The sequence below is a fragment of the Coregonus lavaretus genome, assembly GCF_964263955.1.
Source record: "Coregonus lavaretus genome assembly, chromosome: 2".
Taxonomy (NCBI): domain Eukaryota; kingdom Metazoa; phylum Chordata; class Actinopteri; order Salmoniformes; family Salmonidae; genus Coregonus; species Coregonus lavaretus.
In genome coordinates this window covers 70,520,432-70,537,062 of record NC_139989.1, presented here as the reverse complement: position 1 = coordinate 70,537,062, position 16,631 = coordinate 70,520,432, and the positions used below count along the sequence as shown (strand labels likewise).

Here is a 16,631-nt window from a genome sequence, read left to right as displayed (position 1 = left end):
TTAGACCAGAGTCCAATAGTAACCTATTCCCTATATAGTGCACTACTTTAGACCAGAGTCCAATGGGGAATAGGGACTTTTTAAAAGTAGCCTACACACTCACTTCCCAGAGTTGCTGGCCAAATCCTCAGACATCTCATCTCTCTCTGTCTCGGCCTGCTTACGAGCCCTCTCTGCTGCAGCCAACTCCTACAGGGGGAGAAAGAGGAGAGAGAGAGAGAGAGAGAGAGAGAGAGAGACAGAGAGAGAGAGAGAGAGAGAGAGAGAGAGAGAGAGAGAGAGAGAGAAAGGGGAGGGGTGGTTAGGAGACAAGAACAGGAGAGAGGGACAGTTTAATTTGTGTGACGTTTCTAGTGATGTGTGTATCACAAGGCAAGATTCTCCCATGTTAACATATTCTGTGTCCAGAGAGAGAGAAAGAGAGAGAGAGAGAGAGAGAGAGAGAGAGAGAGAGAGAGAGAGAGAGAGAGAGAGAGAGACTGTACCTCCTGTAGCTGCATGAAGCCGGTCTCCAGGGTCTTGGCTCTCCTCTCTGACTCTCTGGCCGAGGACAGTACCTCCTTCTGGGCTGCACGGGAATCCTCCACCTCCCTCTGGAGCTCCTTCATCTGGGCCTGAGGAGGAAGACGGGAGGAGGAGAGGAAGAGGGAGGAGGAGAGGGGAAGGAATAGGAGCCGGAGAGGGAGGAGAGTGGAGGTCATTAGTGGAGAAGTGCTAAACTGACCCAGGATCAGCGTCCCCCTACACCCAGGATCAGCGTCTGCACCGTCTAGACCGTCTAGACCGTCTACAGACAACTTCCCCCTACACCCAGGTTCTCAGTGTTGTTCTAGACCGTCTACAGACAACTTCCCCCTACATCCAGGTTCTCAGTGTTGTGTGACTGACCTGTATCTTCCTCTGCTGTTTGACGGCCTCATCACGCCCCCTACTGGTGGGAGTGGAAGAGGCGAAGAGGAGGAGGGGAGGAGGAGGAAGAGGAGGAAGAGGTGTGTGGTGTCTGTGTGACTGACCTGTATCTTGCGTAGCTGTTTGACGGCCTCGTCACGCCCCCTACTGGTGGCTTCCACCTGGTCCTCCAGATCCTTCACCTCTCCTTCCAGCTTCTTCCTCCCTGCTGTCGCCCCCGCACGCTGCCTCCGTTCCTCCTCCAGCTCACCCTCCAGCTCACGCACCTGGAGGAGAGGAAGGGAGGGGAGGGAGGCAGAGGGGAGGGAGAAAGCAGGAGGGAGAGAGAGAGAGAGGTTAGACGGCTGTTGCAACCCACACACTGCCTCCGCTCCGACTCCAGCTCCGACTCCAGCTCATGCACCTGGAGGAGAGGGAGGGGTGGACGGACTCCAGCTTCTCCTCTCCTCCCCCTGTCTCCTCCTCTCCTCCCCCTGTCTCCTCCCCCTGTCTCCTACCAGTTTCAGTAGTTGTTTCCTCCTCTCCTCCCCCTGTTCATCACGTCCCTGTAGGTCTCTGTCATGCTGTGTCTTCATGGCCTGCATGTTGACCTCCAGACGTAGCTTAGCGTCCTCCGCGACCTGTAGTTCATCCTCCAGCTCCTCCATCTGGGTATGCATCTCATCCAACACCGCCTCCAGACCTCGCTTAGCCTTCTCCAGCTCATGGACCTGGACAACCGACAACACAATCAGTCACAATTAACCTGAAAACTCAGGGGCACGATAGAGAGAGACAGAGAGAGAGAGAGAAAGAGAGAGAGAAAGAGAGAGAGAACGAGGGAGGGAGAGAGAGACAGAGGGAGAGAACAAGAGAACGAGGGAGGGAGAGAGAGACAGAGGGAGAGAAAGACAGAGTGATAGATGAAGACAGCGAGAGAGATACAAACACACTCACGTTCTTCCCGACGTCGTCCTTGGAGCTGACCAGGTCCTCCATCTCTACCCTGAGGGCCTTGTTGCTCCTCTCCTGCTCCTCCAGGGAGCCCTGCACCTCCTCCAAGGCCCTCCCCAGAGCCAGCGCCCGTGTCTCCTTCTCCCTGGCCTCCGCCTCCGCTCGGTCACGCTCCTCAGCATACTTACTGGAGATGGAACGCTCCTCCGCTACCATCTGGGAGAGAGGAAAGGGAGGGAGGAGAAGGGGAGATGAGGAGAGGGGGAAGAGGGGGGAGAGGAGAGGGGGAAGAGGGAGGAGAGGAGAGGAGGAAGAGGGGAGAGGGGGAAGAGAGGAGAGGGGGGGGTGGAGGGGAGGAGAGGGGGGAGGGAGGAGAGGGGGAAGAGGGGAGGAGAGGGGGAAGAGGGGAGGAGAGGGGGAGGGGAGGAGAGGGGGGAGGGGAGGAGGGGGAGGGGAAGAGGGGAGAGGGGGAAGAGAGGAGAAGAGAGGGAGGGAGGAGAGGGGGAGGGGAGGAGAGGGGGGAGGGAGGAGAGGGGGAAGAGGGGAGGAGAGGGGGGAGGAGGGGGGAGGAGAGGGGGAAGAGGGGAGGAGAGGAGAGGGGGAAGAGGGGAGAGGGGGAGGGGGGGAGGGTAGGAGAGGGGGGAGGGAGGAGGGGGGAGGGGAGGAGGGGGGGGGGGGAGAGGAGAGGGGGAAGAGATGGAAGAGGGGAGAGAGGAGGGGGTGAGCAAATAACTGATTTTCACAGGTGGATGCAAAGATAATATGTGTTAAAAGTTGGCAAGACAGCACAAACAGATATGGGACCAGGCTAAGAAATTATATCTGTTGTGTACTGTCCGTTTTATGTGGAGGGTGTTGTGTTGATTATGATCATTCTTGTTACTGACTTGCCTTTCTTAGTTGCCCCTGAGGGGATAAATGAAGTTGAGTTGAATTGAAATTAATTTAAATGAAGTTGAATTGAATCAAATTGAATTGAGTTGAATTGACTCCTAACCTGGTCAAACTTCCTCTGTTTCTTCTCCAGGTTGGAGACCAAGGTTCTCTGGTTGTCCAGGTCCATCAGAATGTCCTCCAGTTCCTGCTGTAGTCTGATCCTGTTCTTCTCCAGTTTATCATAGGCACACGCCTTCTCCTCGTACCTACAACCACACCATGAAGGAGGAACATATAGTTACATATGGTTAGTTATATACACTGCTCAAAAAAATAAAGGGAACACTTAAACAACACAATGTAACTCCAAGTCAATCACACTTCTGTGAAATCAAACTGTCAACTTAGGAAGCAACACTGATTGACAATACATTTCACATGCTGTTGTGCAAATGGAATAGACAACAGGTGGAAATTATAGGCAATTAGCAAGACACCCCCAATAAAGGACTGGTTTTGCAGGTGGTGACCACAGACCACTTCTCAGTTCCTATGCTTCCTGACTGATGTTTTGGTCACTTTTGAATGCTGGCAGTGCTTTCACTCTAGTGGTAGCATGAGACGGAGTCTACAACCCACACAAGTGACTCAGGTAGTGCAGCTCATCCAGGATGGCACATCAATGCGAGCTGTGGCAAGAAGGTTTGCTGTGTCTGTCAGCGTAGTGTCCAGAGCATGGAGGCGCTACCAGGAGACAGGCCAGTACATCAGGAGACGTGGAGGAGGCCATAGGAGGTTAACAACCCAGCAGCAGAACTGCTACCTCCGCCTTTGTGCAAGGAGGAGCAGGAGGAGCACTGCCAGAGCCCTGCAAAATGACCTCCAGCAGGCCACAAATGTGCATGTGTCTGCTCAAACGGTCAGAAACAGACTCCATGAGGGTGGTATGAGGGCCAGACGTCCACAGGTGGGGGTTGTGCTTACAGCCCAACACCGTGCAGGACGTTTGGCATTTGCCAGAGAACACCAAGATTGGCAAATTCGCCACTGGCGCCCTGTGCTCTTCACAGATGAAAGCAGGTTCACACTGAGCACGTGACAGACGTGACAGAGTCTGGAGACGCCGTGGAGAACGTTCTGTTGCCTGCATCATCCTCCAGCATGACCGGTTTGGCGGTGGGTCAGTCATGGTGTGGGGTGGCATTTCTTTGGGGGGCCGCACAGCCCTCCATGTGCTCGCCAGAGGTAGCCTGACTGCCATTAGGTACCAAGATGAGATCCTCAGACCCCTTGTGAGACCATATGCTGGTGCGGTTGACCCTGGGTTCCTCCTAATGCAAGACAATGCTAGACCTCATGTGGCTGGAGTGTGTCAGCAGTTCCTGCAAGAGGAAGGCATTGATGCTATGGACTGGCCCGCCCGTTCCCCAGACCTGAATCCAATTGAGCACATCTGGGACATCATGTCTCGCTCCATCCACCAACGCCATGTTGCACCACAGACTGTCCAGGAGTTGGCGGATGCTTTAGTCCAGGTCTGGGAGGAGATCCCTCAGGAGACCATCCGCCACCTCATCAGGAGCATGCCCAGGTGTTGTTGGGAGGTCATACAGGCACGTGGAGGCCACACACACTACTGAGCCTCATTTTGACTTGTTTTAAGGACATTACATCAAAGTTGGATCAGCCTGTAGTGTGGTTTTCCACTTTAATTTTGAGGGTGACTCCAAATCCAGACCTCCATGGGTTGATACATTTGATTTCCATTGATAATTTTTGTGTGATTTTGTTGTCAGCACATTCAACTATGTAATGAAAACAGTATTTAATAAGATTATTTAATTCATTCAGATCTAGGATGTGTTATTTTAGTGTTCCCTTTATTTTTTTGAGCAGTGTATATATATTATATATGGCTATACAGATGTAGGATCTTCATTTGACCAGTATTGTTGCAGTAAAATAATCTTGCAGCAACAGGATTTGAATGTTTTTAAAGTCCATAATGTTGCTATTACCTAGCCAAAAAAAGTGTGTTAATGCCAGTTTTCAGTGAATGTATTTAAATCACGAAGCTCATCTGCATTTCCTGAGGTGCAAGAACATTCTCAGCAAAAAATTGAGTGATAAAATTAAGATCCTACATATGTTTATTACAAATATATAACTATTATATACAGTATATATTATATATGTCTAATCCTCGTACTGTGAGTTGGCAGCCTCCAGGTCTCTCTGCAGGCGTTTCTTCCCGTCCTCCAGCAGTTCCACTGTCCCCTGCTGCTCATCCAGACGTTTCTTACAGTCAGACAACTGAAGAGAGAGAAAGGGTCAAAGGTCAATCTCTCTCTCTCTCTCTCTCTCTCTCTCTCTCTCTCTCTCTCTCTCTCACGCTCCCTCCCTCCCCACTGACCTGCATGTTGAGGTTGGAGGCCTGTCTCTCCACCCCTCTCTTGGCCTCTGTCTCTTCCTCCAGCTGTTCTAGAAGGTTGTTCCTGTCATCCTCTGTCTGGCGTAGACGACCTGATAGGTTCAGCTTCTGACGAGTCTCCTCTGCCAACAACTCCTAGAGGGGGAGAGAGGGAGAGAGGGAGAGAAGGAGAGAGGGAGAGAGGGAGAGGGAGAGAGAGGGGGGAGGGGAGAGAGGGAGAGAGGGAGAGGGGAGAGAGGGAGAGAGGGAGAGAGGAGGAGAGGGAGAGAGGGAGAGAGGGAGAGGGAGAGAGGGAGAGAGGGATACAGATGAACATAAACATGTTGTGGTAGTGTGATGTAGTTCACTTTAGCCTCAAAGGCCCCAACATATATTACTTAGAAAACAAAGTATTAGACAGGAGGGACAACCGAGAAATAATATCTGTTTATCTATCGCTCTGAGAAGGTTTTCCTGTCAGCTGAACATCCTATATTTGTTCAATGTTTCCCCTACCAGTTGTTCTGTGAAGTAAGACAGAGAGCCCATGTAGGTCTAAGTCTCACCTGTTAGTCCTGTAGGTCTAAGTCTCACCTGTTAGTCCTGTAGGTCTAAGTCTCACCTGTTAGTCCTGTAGGTCTAAGTCTCACCTGTTAGTCCTGTAGCTCTATGTCTCACCTGTTAGTCCTGTAGGTCTAAGTACATTACCTGCATGTAAATGTTAGTCCTGTAGGTCTAAGTCTCACCTGTTAGTCCTGTAGGTCTAAGTCTCACCTGTTAGTCCTGTAGGTCTAAGTCTCACCTGAGAGTCCTATAGGTCTAAGTCTCACCTGTTAGTCCTGTAGGTCTAAGTCTCACCTGTTAGTCCTGTAGGTCTAAGTCTCACATGTTAGTCGTGTAGGTCTAAGTCTCACCTGAGAGTCCTATAGGTCTAAGTCTCACCTGTTAGTCCTGTAGGTCTAAGTCTCACCTGTTAGTCCTGTAGGTCTAAGTCTCACCTGCTAGTCCTGTAGGTCTAAGTCTCACCTGTTAGTCCTGTAGGTCTAAGTCTCACCTGAGAGTCCTATAGGTCTAAGTCTCACCTGTTAGTCCTGTAGGTCTAAGTCTCACCTGTTAGCACTGTAGGTCTAAGTCTCACCTGTTAGTCCTGTAGGTCTAAGTCTCACCTGTTAGTCCTGTAGGTCTAAGTCTCACATGTTAGTCCTGTAGGTCTAAGTCTCACCTGTTAGTCCTATAGGTCTAAGTCTCACCTGTTAGTCCTGTAGGTCTAAGTCTCACCTGTTAGTGCTGTAGGTCTGAGTCTCATCTGTTAGTCCTACAGGTCTAAGTCTCACCTGTTAGTCCTGTAGGTCTAAGTCTCATCTGTTAGTCCTGTAGGTCTAAGTCTCACCTGAGAGTCCTATAGGTCTAAGTCTCACCTGTTAGTTCTGTAGGTCTATGTCTCACCTGTTAGTCCTGTAGGTCTAAGTAAATTACCTGCATGTAAATGTTAGTCCTGTAGGTCTAAGTCTCACCTGTTAGTCCTGTAGGTCTAAGTCTCACCTGTTAGTCCTGTAGGTCTAAGTCTCACCTGGTAGTCCTGTAGGTCTAAGTCTAACCTGTTAGTCCTGTAGGTCTAAGTCTCACTTGTTAGTCCTGTAGGTCTAAGTCTCACCTGAGAGTCAAATAGGTCTAAGTCTCACCTGTTAGTCCTGTAGGTCTAAGTCTCACCTGTTAGCCCTGTAGGTCTAAGTCTCACCTGTTAGTCCTGTAGGTCTAAGTCTCACCTGTTAGTCCTGTAGGTCTAAGTCTAACCTCTTAGTCCTGTAGGTCTAAGTCTCACTTGTTAGTCCTGTAGGTCTAAGTCTCACCTGAGAGTCAAATAGGTCTAAGTCTCACCTGTTAGTCCTGTAGGTCTAAGTCTCACCTGTTAGTGCTGTAGGTCTGAGTCTCATCTGTTAGTCCTACAGGTCTAAGTCTCACCTGTTAGTCCTGTAGGTCTAAGTCTCACCTGTTAGTCCTGTAGGTCTAAGTCTCACCTGTTAGTCCTGTAGGTCTAAGTCTCACCTGTTAGTCCTGTAGCTCTATGTCTCACCTGTTAGTCCTGTAGGTCTAAGTACATTACCTGCATGTAAATGTTAGTCCTGTAGGTCTAAGTCTCACCTGTTAGTCCTGTAGGTCTAAGTCTCACCTGTTAGTCCTGTAGGTCTAAGTCTCACCTGAGAGTCCTATAGGTCTAAGTCTCACCTGTTAGTCCTGTAGGTCTAAGTCTCACCTGTTAGTCCTGTAGGTCTAAGTCTCACATGTTAGTCGTGTAGGTCTAAGTCTCACCTGAGAGTCCTATAGGTCTAAGTCTCACCTGTTAGTCCTGTAGGTCTAAGTCTCACCTGTTAGTCCTGTAGGTCTAAGTCTCACCTGCTAGTCCTGTAGGTCTAAGTCTCACCTGTTAGTCCTGTAGGTCTAAGTCTCACCTGAGAGTCCTATAGGTCTAAGTCTCACCTGTTAGTCCTGTAGGTCTAAGTCTCACCTGTTAGCACTGTAGGTCTAAGTCTCACCTGTTAGTCCTGTAGGTCTAAGTCTCACCTGTTAGTCCTGTAGGTCTAAGTCTCACATGTTAGTCCTGTAGGTCTAAGTCTCACCTGTTAGTCCTATAGGTCTAAGTCTCACCTGTTAGTCCTGTAGGTCTAAGTCTCACCTGTTAGTGCTGTAGGTCTGAGTCTCATCTGTTAGTCCTACAGGTCTAAGTCTCACCTGTTAGTCCTGTAGGTCTAAGTCTCATCTGTTAGTCCTGTAGGTCTAAGTCTCACCTGAGAGTCCTATAGGTCTAAGTCTCACCTGTTAGTTCTGTAGGTCTATGTCTCACCTGTTAGTCCTGTAGGTCTAAGTAAATTACCTGCATGTAAATGTTAGTCCTGTAGGTCTAAGTCTCACCTGTTAGTCCTGTAGGTCTAAGTCTCACCTGTTAGTCCTGTAGGTCTAAGTCTCACCTGGTAGTCCTGTAGGTCTAAGTCTAACCTGTTAGTCCTGTAGGTCTAAGTCTCACTTGTTAGTCCTGTAGGTCTAAGTCTCACCTGAGAGTCAAATAGGTCTAAGTCTCACCTGTTAGTCCTGTAGGTCTAAGTCTCACCTGTTAGCCCTGTAGGTCTAAGTCTCACCTGTTAGTCCTGTAGGTCTAAGTCTCACCTGTTAGTCCTGTAGGTCTAAGTCTAACCTCTTAGTCCTGTAGGTCTAAGTCTCACTTGTTAGTCCTGTAGGTCTAAGTCTCACCTGAGAGTCAAATAGGTCTAAGTCTCACCTGTTAGTCCTGTAGGTCTAAGTCTCACCTGTTAGTCCTGTAGGTCTAAGTCTCACATGTTAGTCCTGTAGGTCTAAGTCTCACCTGTTAGTCCTATAGGTCTAAGTCTCACCTGTTAGTCCTGTAGGTCTAAGTCTCACCTGTTAGTGCTGTTGGTCTAAGTCTCACCTGAGAGTCCTATAGGTCTAAGTCTCACCTGATAGTCCTGTAGGTCTAAGTCTCATCTGTTAGTCCTGTAGGTCTAAGTCTCACCTGAGAGTCCTATAGGTCTAAGTCTCACCTGTTAGTTCTGTAGGTCTAAGTCTCACCTGTTAGTTCTGTAGGTCTAAGTCTCACCTGTTATTCCTGTAGGTCTAAGTCTCACCTATTAGTCCTGTAGGTCTAAGTCTCACCTGTTCGTCCTGTAGGTCTAAGTCTCACCTGTTAGTCCTATAGGTCTAAGTCTCACCTGTTAGTCCTGTAGGTCTAAGTCTCACCTGTTAGTCCTGTAGGTCTAAGTCTCACCTGTTAGTCCTGTAGGTCTGAGTCTCACCTGTTAGTCCTATAGATCTAAGTCTCACCTGTTAGTCCTGTAGGTCTAAGTCTCACCTGTTAGTGCTGTAGGTCTGAGTCTCACCTGTCAGTCCTATAGGTCTAAGTCTCACCTGTTAGTCCTGTAGGTCTAAGTCTCACCTGTTAGTCCTGTAGGTCTAAGTGTCACCTTTTAGTCCTGTACGTCTAAGTCTCACCTGAGAGTCCTATTGGTCTAAGTCTCACCTGAGAGTCCTGTAGGTCTAAGTCTCACCTGTTAGTCCTATAGGTCTAAGTCTCACCTGTTAGTCCTGTAGGTCTAAGTCTCACCTGTTAGTCCTATAGGTCTAAGTCTCACCTGAGAGTCCTATAGGTCTAAGTCTCACCTGTTAGTCCTGTAGGTCTAAGTCTCACCTGTTAGCCCTGTAGGTCTAAGTCTCACCTGTTAGTCCTGTAGGTCTAAGTCTCACCTGTTAGTCCTGTAGGTCTAAGTCTCACCTGTTAGTCCTGTAGGTCTAAGTCTCACCTGAGAGTCCTATAGGTCTAAGTCTCACCTGTTAGTTCTGTAGGTCTAAGTCTCACCTGTTAGTCCTGTAGGTTTAAGTCTCACCTGTTATTCCTGTAGGTCTAAGTCTCACCTGTTAGTGGTGTAGGTCTGAGTCTCACCTGTTAGTCCTATAGGTCTAAGTCTCACCTGTTAGTCCTGTAGGTCTAAGTCTCACCTGTTAGTCCTGTAGGTCTAAGTGTCACCTTTTAGTCCTGTACGTCTAAGTCTCACCTGAGAGTCCTATTGGTCTAAGTCTCACCTGAGAGTCCTATAGCTCTAAGTCTCACCTGTTAGTCCTGTAGGTCTAAGTCTCACCTGCTAGTCCTGTAGGTCTAAGTCTCACCTGTTAGTCCTGTAGGTCTAAGTCTCACCTGAGAGTCCTATAGGTCTAAGTCTCACCTGTTAGTCCTGTAGGTCTAAGTCTCACCTGTTAGCACTGTAGGTCTAAGTCTCACCTGTTAGTCCTGTAGGTCTAAGTCTCACCTGTTAGTCCTGTAGGTCTAAGTCTCACATGTTAGTCCTGTAGGTCTAAGTCTCACCTGTTAGTCCTATAGGTCTAAGTCTCACCTGTTAGTCCTGTAGGTCTAAGTCTCACCTGTTAGTGCTGTAGGTCTGAGTCTCATCTGTTAGTCCTACAGGTCTAAGTCTCACCTGTTAGTCCTGTAGGTCTAAGTCTCATCTGTTAGTCCTGTAGGTCTAAGTCTCACCTGAGAGTCCTATAGGTCTAAGTCTCACCTGTTAGTTCTGTAGGTCTATGTCTCACCTGTTAGTCCTGTAGGTCTAAGTAAATTACCTGCATGTAAATGTTAGTCCTGTAGGTCTAAGTCTCACCTGTTAGTCCTGTAGGTCTAAGTCTCACCTGTTAGTCCTGTAGGTCTAAGTCTCACCTGAGAGTCCTATAGGTCTAAGTCTCACCTGTTAGTCCTGTAGGTCTAAGTCTCACCTGTTAGTCCTGTAGGTCTAAGTCTCACATGTTAGTCGTGTAGGTCTAAGTCTCACCTGAGAGTCAAATAGGTCTAAGTCTCACCTGTTAGTCCTGTAGGTCTAAGTCTCACCTGTTAGTCCTGTAGGTCTAAGTCTCATCTGTTAGTCCTGTAGGTCTAAGTCTCACCTGAGAGTCCTATAGGTCTAAGTCTCACCTGTTAGTTCTGTAGGTCTAAGTCTCACCTGTTAGTTCTGTAGGTCTAAGTCTCACCTGTTATTCCTGTAGGTCTAAGTCTCACCTATTAGTCCTGTAGGTCTAAGTCTCACCTGTTCGTCCTGTAGGTCTAAGTCTCGCCTGTTAGTCCTATAGGTCTAAGTCTCACCTGTTAGTCCTGTAGGTCTAAGTCTCACCTGTTAGTCCTGTAGGTCTAAGTCTCACCTGTTAGTCCTGTAGGTCTGAGTCTCACCTGTTAGTCCTATAGATCTAAGTCTCACCTGTTAGTCCTGTAGGTCTAAGTCTCACCTGTTAGTGCTGTAGGTCTGAGTCTCACCTGTTAGTCCTATAGGTCTAAGTCTCACCTGTTAGTCCTGTAGGTCTAAGTCTCACCTGTTAGTCCTGTAGGTCTAAGTGTCACCTTTTAGTCCTGTACGTCTAAGTCTCACCTGAGAGTCCTATTGGTCTAAGTCTCACCTGAGAGTCCTGTAGGTCTAAGTCTCACCTGTTAGTCCTATAGGTCTAAGTCTCACCTGTTAGTCCTGTAGGTCTAAGTCTCACCTGTTAGTCCTATAGGTCTAAGTCTCACCTGAGAGTCCTATAGGTCTAAGTCTCACCTGTTAGTCCTGTAGGTCTAAGTCTCACCTGTTAGCCCTGTAGGTCTAAGTCTCACCTGTTAGTCCTGTAGGTCTAAGTCTCACCTGTTAGTCCTGTAGGTCTAAGTCTCACCTGTTAGTCCTGTAGGTCTAAGTCTCACCTGAGAGTCCTATAGGTCTAAGTCTCACCTGTTAGTTCTGTAGGTCTAAGTCTCACCTGTTAGTCCTGTAGGTTTAAGTCTCACCTGTTATTCCTGTAGGTCTAAGTCTCACCTGTTAGTGGTGTAGGTCTGAGTCTCACCTGTTAGTCCTATAGGTCTAAGTCTCACCTGTTAGTCCTGTAGGTCTAAGTCTCACCTGTTAGTCCTGTAGGTCTAAGTGTCACCTTTTAGTCCTGTACGTCTAAGTCTCACCTGAGAGTCCTATTGGTCTAAGTCTCACCTGAGAGTCCTATAGCTCTAAGTCTCACCTGTTAGTCCTGTAGGTCTAAGTCTCACCTGCTAGTCCTGTAGGTCTAAGTCTCACCTGTTAGTCCTGTAGGTCTAAGTCTCACCTGAGAGTCCTATAGGTCTAAGTCTCACCTGTTAGTCCTGTAGGTCTAAGTCTCACCTGTTAGCACTGTAGGTCTAAGTCTCACCTGTTAGTCCTGTAGGTCTAAGTCTCACCTGTTAGTCCTGTAGGTCTAAGTCTCACATGTTAGTCCTGTAGGTCTAAGTCTCACCTGTTAGTCCTATAGGTCTAAGTCTCACCTGTTAGTCCTGTAGGTCTAAGTCTCACCTGTTAGTGCTGTAGGTCTGAGTCTCATCTGTTAGTCCTACAGGTCTAAGTCTCACCTGTTAGTCCTGTAGGTCTAAGTCTCATCTGTTAGTCCTGTAGGTCTAAGTCTCACCTGAGAGTCCTATAGGTCTAAGTCTCACCTGTTAGTTCTGTAGGTCTATGTCTCACCTGTTAGTCCTGTAGGTCTAAGTAAATTACCTGCATGTAAATGTTAGTCCTGTAGGTCTAAGTCTCACCTGTTAGTCCTGTAGGTCTAAGTCTCACCTGTTAGTCCTGTAGGTCTAAGTCTCACCTGAGAGTCCTATAGGTCTAAGTCTCACCTGTTAGTCGTGTAGGTCTAAGTCTCACCTGAGAGTCCTATAGGTCTAAGTCTCACCTGTTAGTCCTGTAGGTCTAAGTCTCACCTGTTAGTCCTGTAGGTCTAAGTCTCACCTGTTAGTCCTGTAGGTCTAGGTCTCACCTGTTAGTCCTATAGGTCTAAGTCTCACCTGAGAGTCCTATAGGTCTAAGTCTCACCTGTTAGTCCTGTAGGTCTAAGTCTCACCTGTTAGCCATGTAGGTCTAAGTCTCACCTGTTAGTCCTGTAGGTCTAAGTCTCACCTGGTAGTCCTGTAGGTCTAAGTCTAACCTGTTAGTCCTGTAGGTCTAAGTCTCACTTGTTAGTCCTGTAGGTCTAAGTCTCACCTGAGAGTCAAATAGGTCTAAGTCTCACCTGTTAGTCCTGTAGGTCTAAGTCTCACCTGTTAGCCCTGTAGGTCTAAGTCTCACCTGTTAGTCCTGTAGGTCTAAGTCTCACCTGTTAGTCCTGTAGGTCTAAGTCTAACCTCTTAGTCCTGTAGGTCTAAGTCTCACTTGTTAGTCCTGTAGGTCTAAGTCTCACCTGAGAGTCAAATAGGTCTAAGTCTCACCTGTTAGTCCTGTAGGTCTAAGTCTCACCTGTTAGTCCTGTAGGTTTAAGTCTCACCTGTTATTCCTGTAGGTCTAAGTCTCACCTGTTAGTGGTGTAGGTCTGAGTCTCACCTGTTAGTCCTATAGGTCTAAGTCTCACCTGTTAGTCCTGTAGGTCTAAGTCTCACCTGTTAGTCCTGTAGGTCTAGGTCTCACCTGTTAGTCCTATAGGTCTAAGTCTCACCTGAGAGTCCTATAGGTCTAAGTCTCACCTGTTAGTCCTGTAGGTCTAAGTCTCACCTGTTAGCCCTGTAGGTCTAAGTCTCACCTGTTAGTCCTGTAGGTCTAAGTCTCACCTGGTAGTCCTGTAGGTCTAAGTCTAACCTGTTAGTCCTGTAGGTCTAAGTCTCACTTGTTAGTCCTGTAGGTCTAAGTCTCACCTGAGAGTCAAATAGGTCTAAGTCTCACCTGTTAGTCCTGTAGGTCTAAGTCTCACCTGTTAGTCCTGTAGGTCTAAGTCTCACCTGCTAGTCCTGTAGGTCTAAGTCTCACCTGTTAGTCCTGTAGGTCTAAGTCTCACCTGAGAGTCCTATAGGTCTAAGTCTCACCTGTTAGTCCTGTAGGTCTAAGTCTCACCTGTTAGCACTGTAGGTCTAAGTCTCACCTGTTAGTCCTGTAGGTCTAAGTCTCACCTGTTAGTCCTGTAGGTCTAAGTCTCACATGTTAGTCCTGTAGGTCTAAGTCTCACCTGTTAGTCCTATAGGTCTAAGTCTCACCTGTTAGTCCTGTAGGTCTAAGTCTCACCTGTTAGTGCTGTAGGTCTGAGTCTCATCTGTTAGTCCTACAGGTCTAAGTCTCACCTGTTAGTCCTGTAGGTCTAAGTCTCATCTGTTAGTCCTGTAGGTCTAAGTCTCACCTGAGAGTCCTATAGGTCTAAGTCTCACCTGTTAGTTCTGTAGGTCTATGTCTCACCTGTTAGTCCTGTAGGTCTAAGTAAATTACCTGCATGTAAATGTTAGTCCTGTAGGTCTAAGTCTCACCTGTTAGTCCTGTAGGTCTAAGTCTCACCTGTTAGTCCTGTAGGTCTAAGTCTCACCTGAGAGTCCTATAGGTCTAAGTCTCACCTGTTAGTCCTGTAGGTCTAAGTCTCACCTGTTAGTCCTGTAGGTCTAAGTCTCACATGTTAGTCGTGTAGGTCTAAGTCTCACCTGAGAGTCCTATAGGTCTAAGTCTCACCTGTTAGTCCTGTAGGTCTAAGTCTCACCTGTTAGTCCTGTAGGTCTAAGTCTCACCTGTTAGTCCTGTAGGTCTAGGTCTCACCTGTTAGTCCTATAGGTCTAAGTCTCACCTGAGAGTCCTATAGGTCTAAGTCTCACCTGTTAGTCCTGTAGGTCTAAGTCTCACCTGTTAGCCCTGTAGGTCTAAGTCTCACCTGTTAGTCCTGTAGGTCTAAGTCTCACCTGGTAGTCCTGTAGGTCTAAGTCTAACCTGTTAGTCCTGTAGGTCTAAGTCTCACTTGTTAGTCCTGTAGGTCTAAGTCTCACCTGAGAGTCAAATAGGTCTAAGTCTCACCTGTTAGTCCTGTAGGTCTAAGTCTCACCTGTTAGCCCTGTAGGTCTAAGTCTCACCTGTTAGTCCTGTAGGTCTAAGTCTAACCTCTTAGTCCTGTAGGTCTAAGTCTCACTTGTTAGTCCTGTAGGTCTAAGTCTCACCTGAGAGTCAAATAGGTCTAAGTCTCACCTGTTAGTCCTGTAGGTCTAAGTCTCACCTGTTAGTCCTGTAGGTCTAAGTCTCACATGTTAGTCCTGTAAGTCTAAGTCTCACCTGTTAGTCCTATAGGTCTAAGTCTCACCTGTTAGTCCTGTAGGTCTAAGTGTCACCTGTTAGTGCTGTTGGTCTAAGTCTCACCTGAGAGTCCTATAGGTCTAAGTCTCACCTGTTAGTCCTGTAGGTCTAAGTCTCATCTGTTAGTCCTGTAGGTCTAAGTCTCACCTGAGAGTCCTATAGGTCTAAGTCTCACCTGTTAGTTCTGTAGGTCTAAGTCTCACCTGTTAGTTCTGTAGGTCTAAGTCTCACCTGTTATTCCTGTAGGTCTAAGTCTCACCTATTAGTCCTGTAGGTCTAAGTCTCACCTGTTCGTCCTGTAGGTCTAAGTCTCACCTGTTAGTCCTATACGTCTAAGTCTCACCTGTTAGTCCTGTAGGTCAAAGTCTCACCTGTTAGTCCTGTAGGTCTAAGTCTCACCTGTTAGTCCTGTAGGTCTAAGTCTCACCTGTTAGTCCTGTAGGTCTGAGTCTCACCTGTTAGTCCTATAGATCTAAGTCTCACCTATTAGTCCTGTAGGTCTAAGTCTCACCTGTTAGTGCTGTAGGTCTGAGTCTCACCTGTTAGTCCTATAGGTCTAAGTCTCACCTGTTAGTCCTGTAGGTCTAAGTCTCACCTGTTAGTCCTGTAGGTCTAAGTGTCACCTTTTAGTCCTGTACGTCTAAGTCTCACCTGAGAGTCCTATTGGTCTAAGTCTCACCTGAGAGTCCTATAGCTCTAAGTCTCACCTGTTAGTCCTGTAGGTCTAAGTCTCACCTGTTAGTCCTATAGGTCTAAGTCTCACCTGTTAGTCCTGTAGGTCTAAGTCTCACCTGTTAGTCCTATAGGTCTAAGTCTCACCTGAGAGTCCTATAGGTCTAAGTCTCACCTGTTAGTCCTGTAGGTCTAAGTCTCACCTGTTAGCCCTGTAGGTCTAAGTCTCACCTGTTAGTCCTGTAGGTCTAAGTCTCACCTGTTAGTCCTGTAGGTCTAAGTCTCACCTGTTAGTCCTGTAGGTCTAAGTCTCACCTGAGAGTCCTATAGGTCTAAGTCTCACCTGTTAGTTCTGTAGGTCTAAGTCTCACCTGTTAGTCCTGTAGGTTTAAGTCTCACCTGTTATTCCTGTAGGTCTAAGTCTCACCTGTTAGTGGTGTAGGTCTGAGTCTCACCTGTTAGTCCTATAGGTCTAAGTCTCACCTGTTAGTCCTGTAGGTCTAAGTCTCACCTGTTAGTCATGTAGGTCTAAGTGTCACCTTTTAGTCCTGTACGTCAAAGTCTCACCTGAGAGTCCTATTGGTCTAAGTCTCACCTGAGAGTCCTATAGCTCTAAGTCTCACCTGTTAGTCCTGTAGGTCTAAGTCTCACCTGTTAGTCCTATAGGTCTAAGTCTCACCTGTTAGTCCTGTAGGTCTAAGTCTCACCTGTTAGTCCTGTAGGTCTGTCTCACCTGAGAGTCCTATAGGTCTAAGTCTCACCATTTAGTCCTGTAGGTCTAAGTCTCACCTGTTAGTCCTGTAGGTCTAAGTCTCACCTGTTAGTCCTGCAGGTCTAAGTCTCACCTGTTAGTCCTGTAGGTCTATGTCTCACCTGTTAGTCCTGTAGGTCTAAGTAAATTACCTGCATGTAAATGTTAGTCCTGTAGGTCTAAGTCTCACCTGTTAGTCCTGTAGGTCTAAGTCTCACCTGTTAGTCCTGTAGGTCTAAGTCTCACCTGTTAGTCCTGTAGGTCTAAGTCTCACATGTTAGCCCTGTAGGTCTAAGTCTCACCTGTTAGTCCTGTAGGTCTAAGTCTCACATGTTAGTCGTGTAGGTCTAAGTCTCACCTGAGAGTCCTATAGGTCTAAGTCTCACCTGTTAGTCCTGTAGGTCTAAGTCTAACCTGTTAGTCCTGTAGGTCTAAGTCTCACCTGTTAGTCCTGTAGGTCTAAGTCTCACCTGTTAGTCCTGTAGGTCTAAGTCTCACCTGAGAG

At 47.6% G+C, this 16,631-nt stretch overlaps 1 protein-coding gene across 1 annotated transcript in view; it reads right to left on the bottom strand.

The window, feature by feature from the left end:
- LOC311140266 (myosin-11-like) overlaps positions 1 to 16,631 on the bottom strand; it is a gene marked incomplete at both ends in the record, with an annotated part of 66,322 nt that overhangs the window by 20,041 nt on the left and 29,650 nt on the right. Inside the window, 9 exons of the mRNA XM_084175237.1 lie at positions 104 to 189; positions 486 to 614; positions 1,014 to 1,175; positions 1,407 to 1,619; positions 1,846 to 2,058; positions 2,840 to 2,984; positions 4,928 to 5,031; positions 5,132 to 5,284; positions 9,159 to 9,167. Of these exons, the coding sequence (XP_084031363.1) occupies positions 104 to 189; positions 486 to 614; positions 1,014 to 1,175; positions 1,407 to 1,619; positions 1,846 to 2,058; positions 2,840 to 2,984; positions 4,928 to 5,031; positions 5,132 to 5,284; positions 9,159 to 9,167 (1,214 nt within the window). The remainder of the gene's footprint in view (positions 1 to 103; positions 190 to 485; positions 615 to 1,013; positions 1,176 to 1,406; positions 1,620 to 1,845; positions 2,059 to 2,839; positions 2,985 to 4,927; positions 5,032 to 5,131; positions 5,285 to 9,158; positions 9,168 to 16,631) is intronic.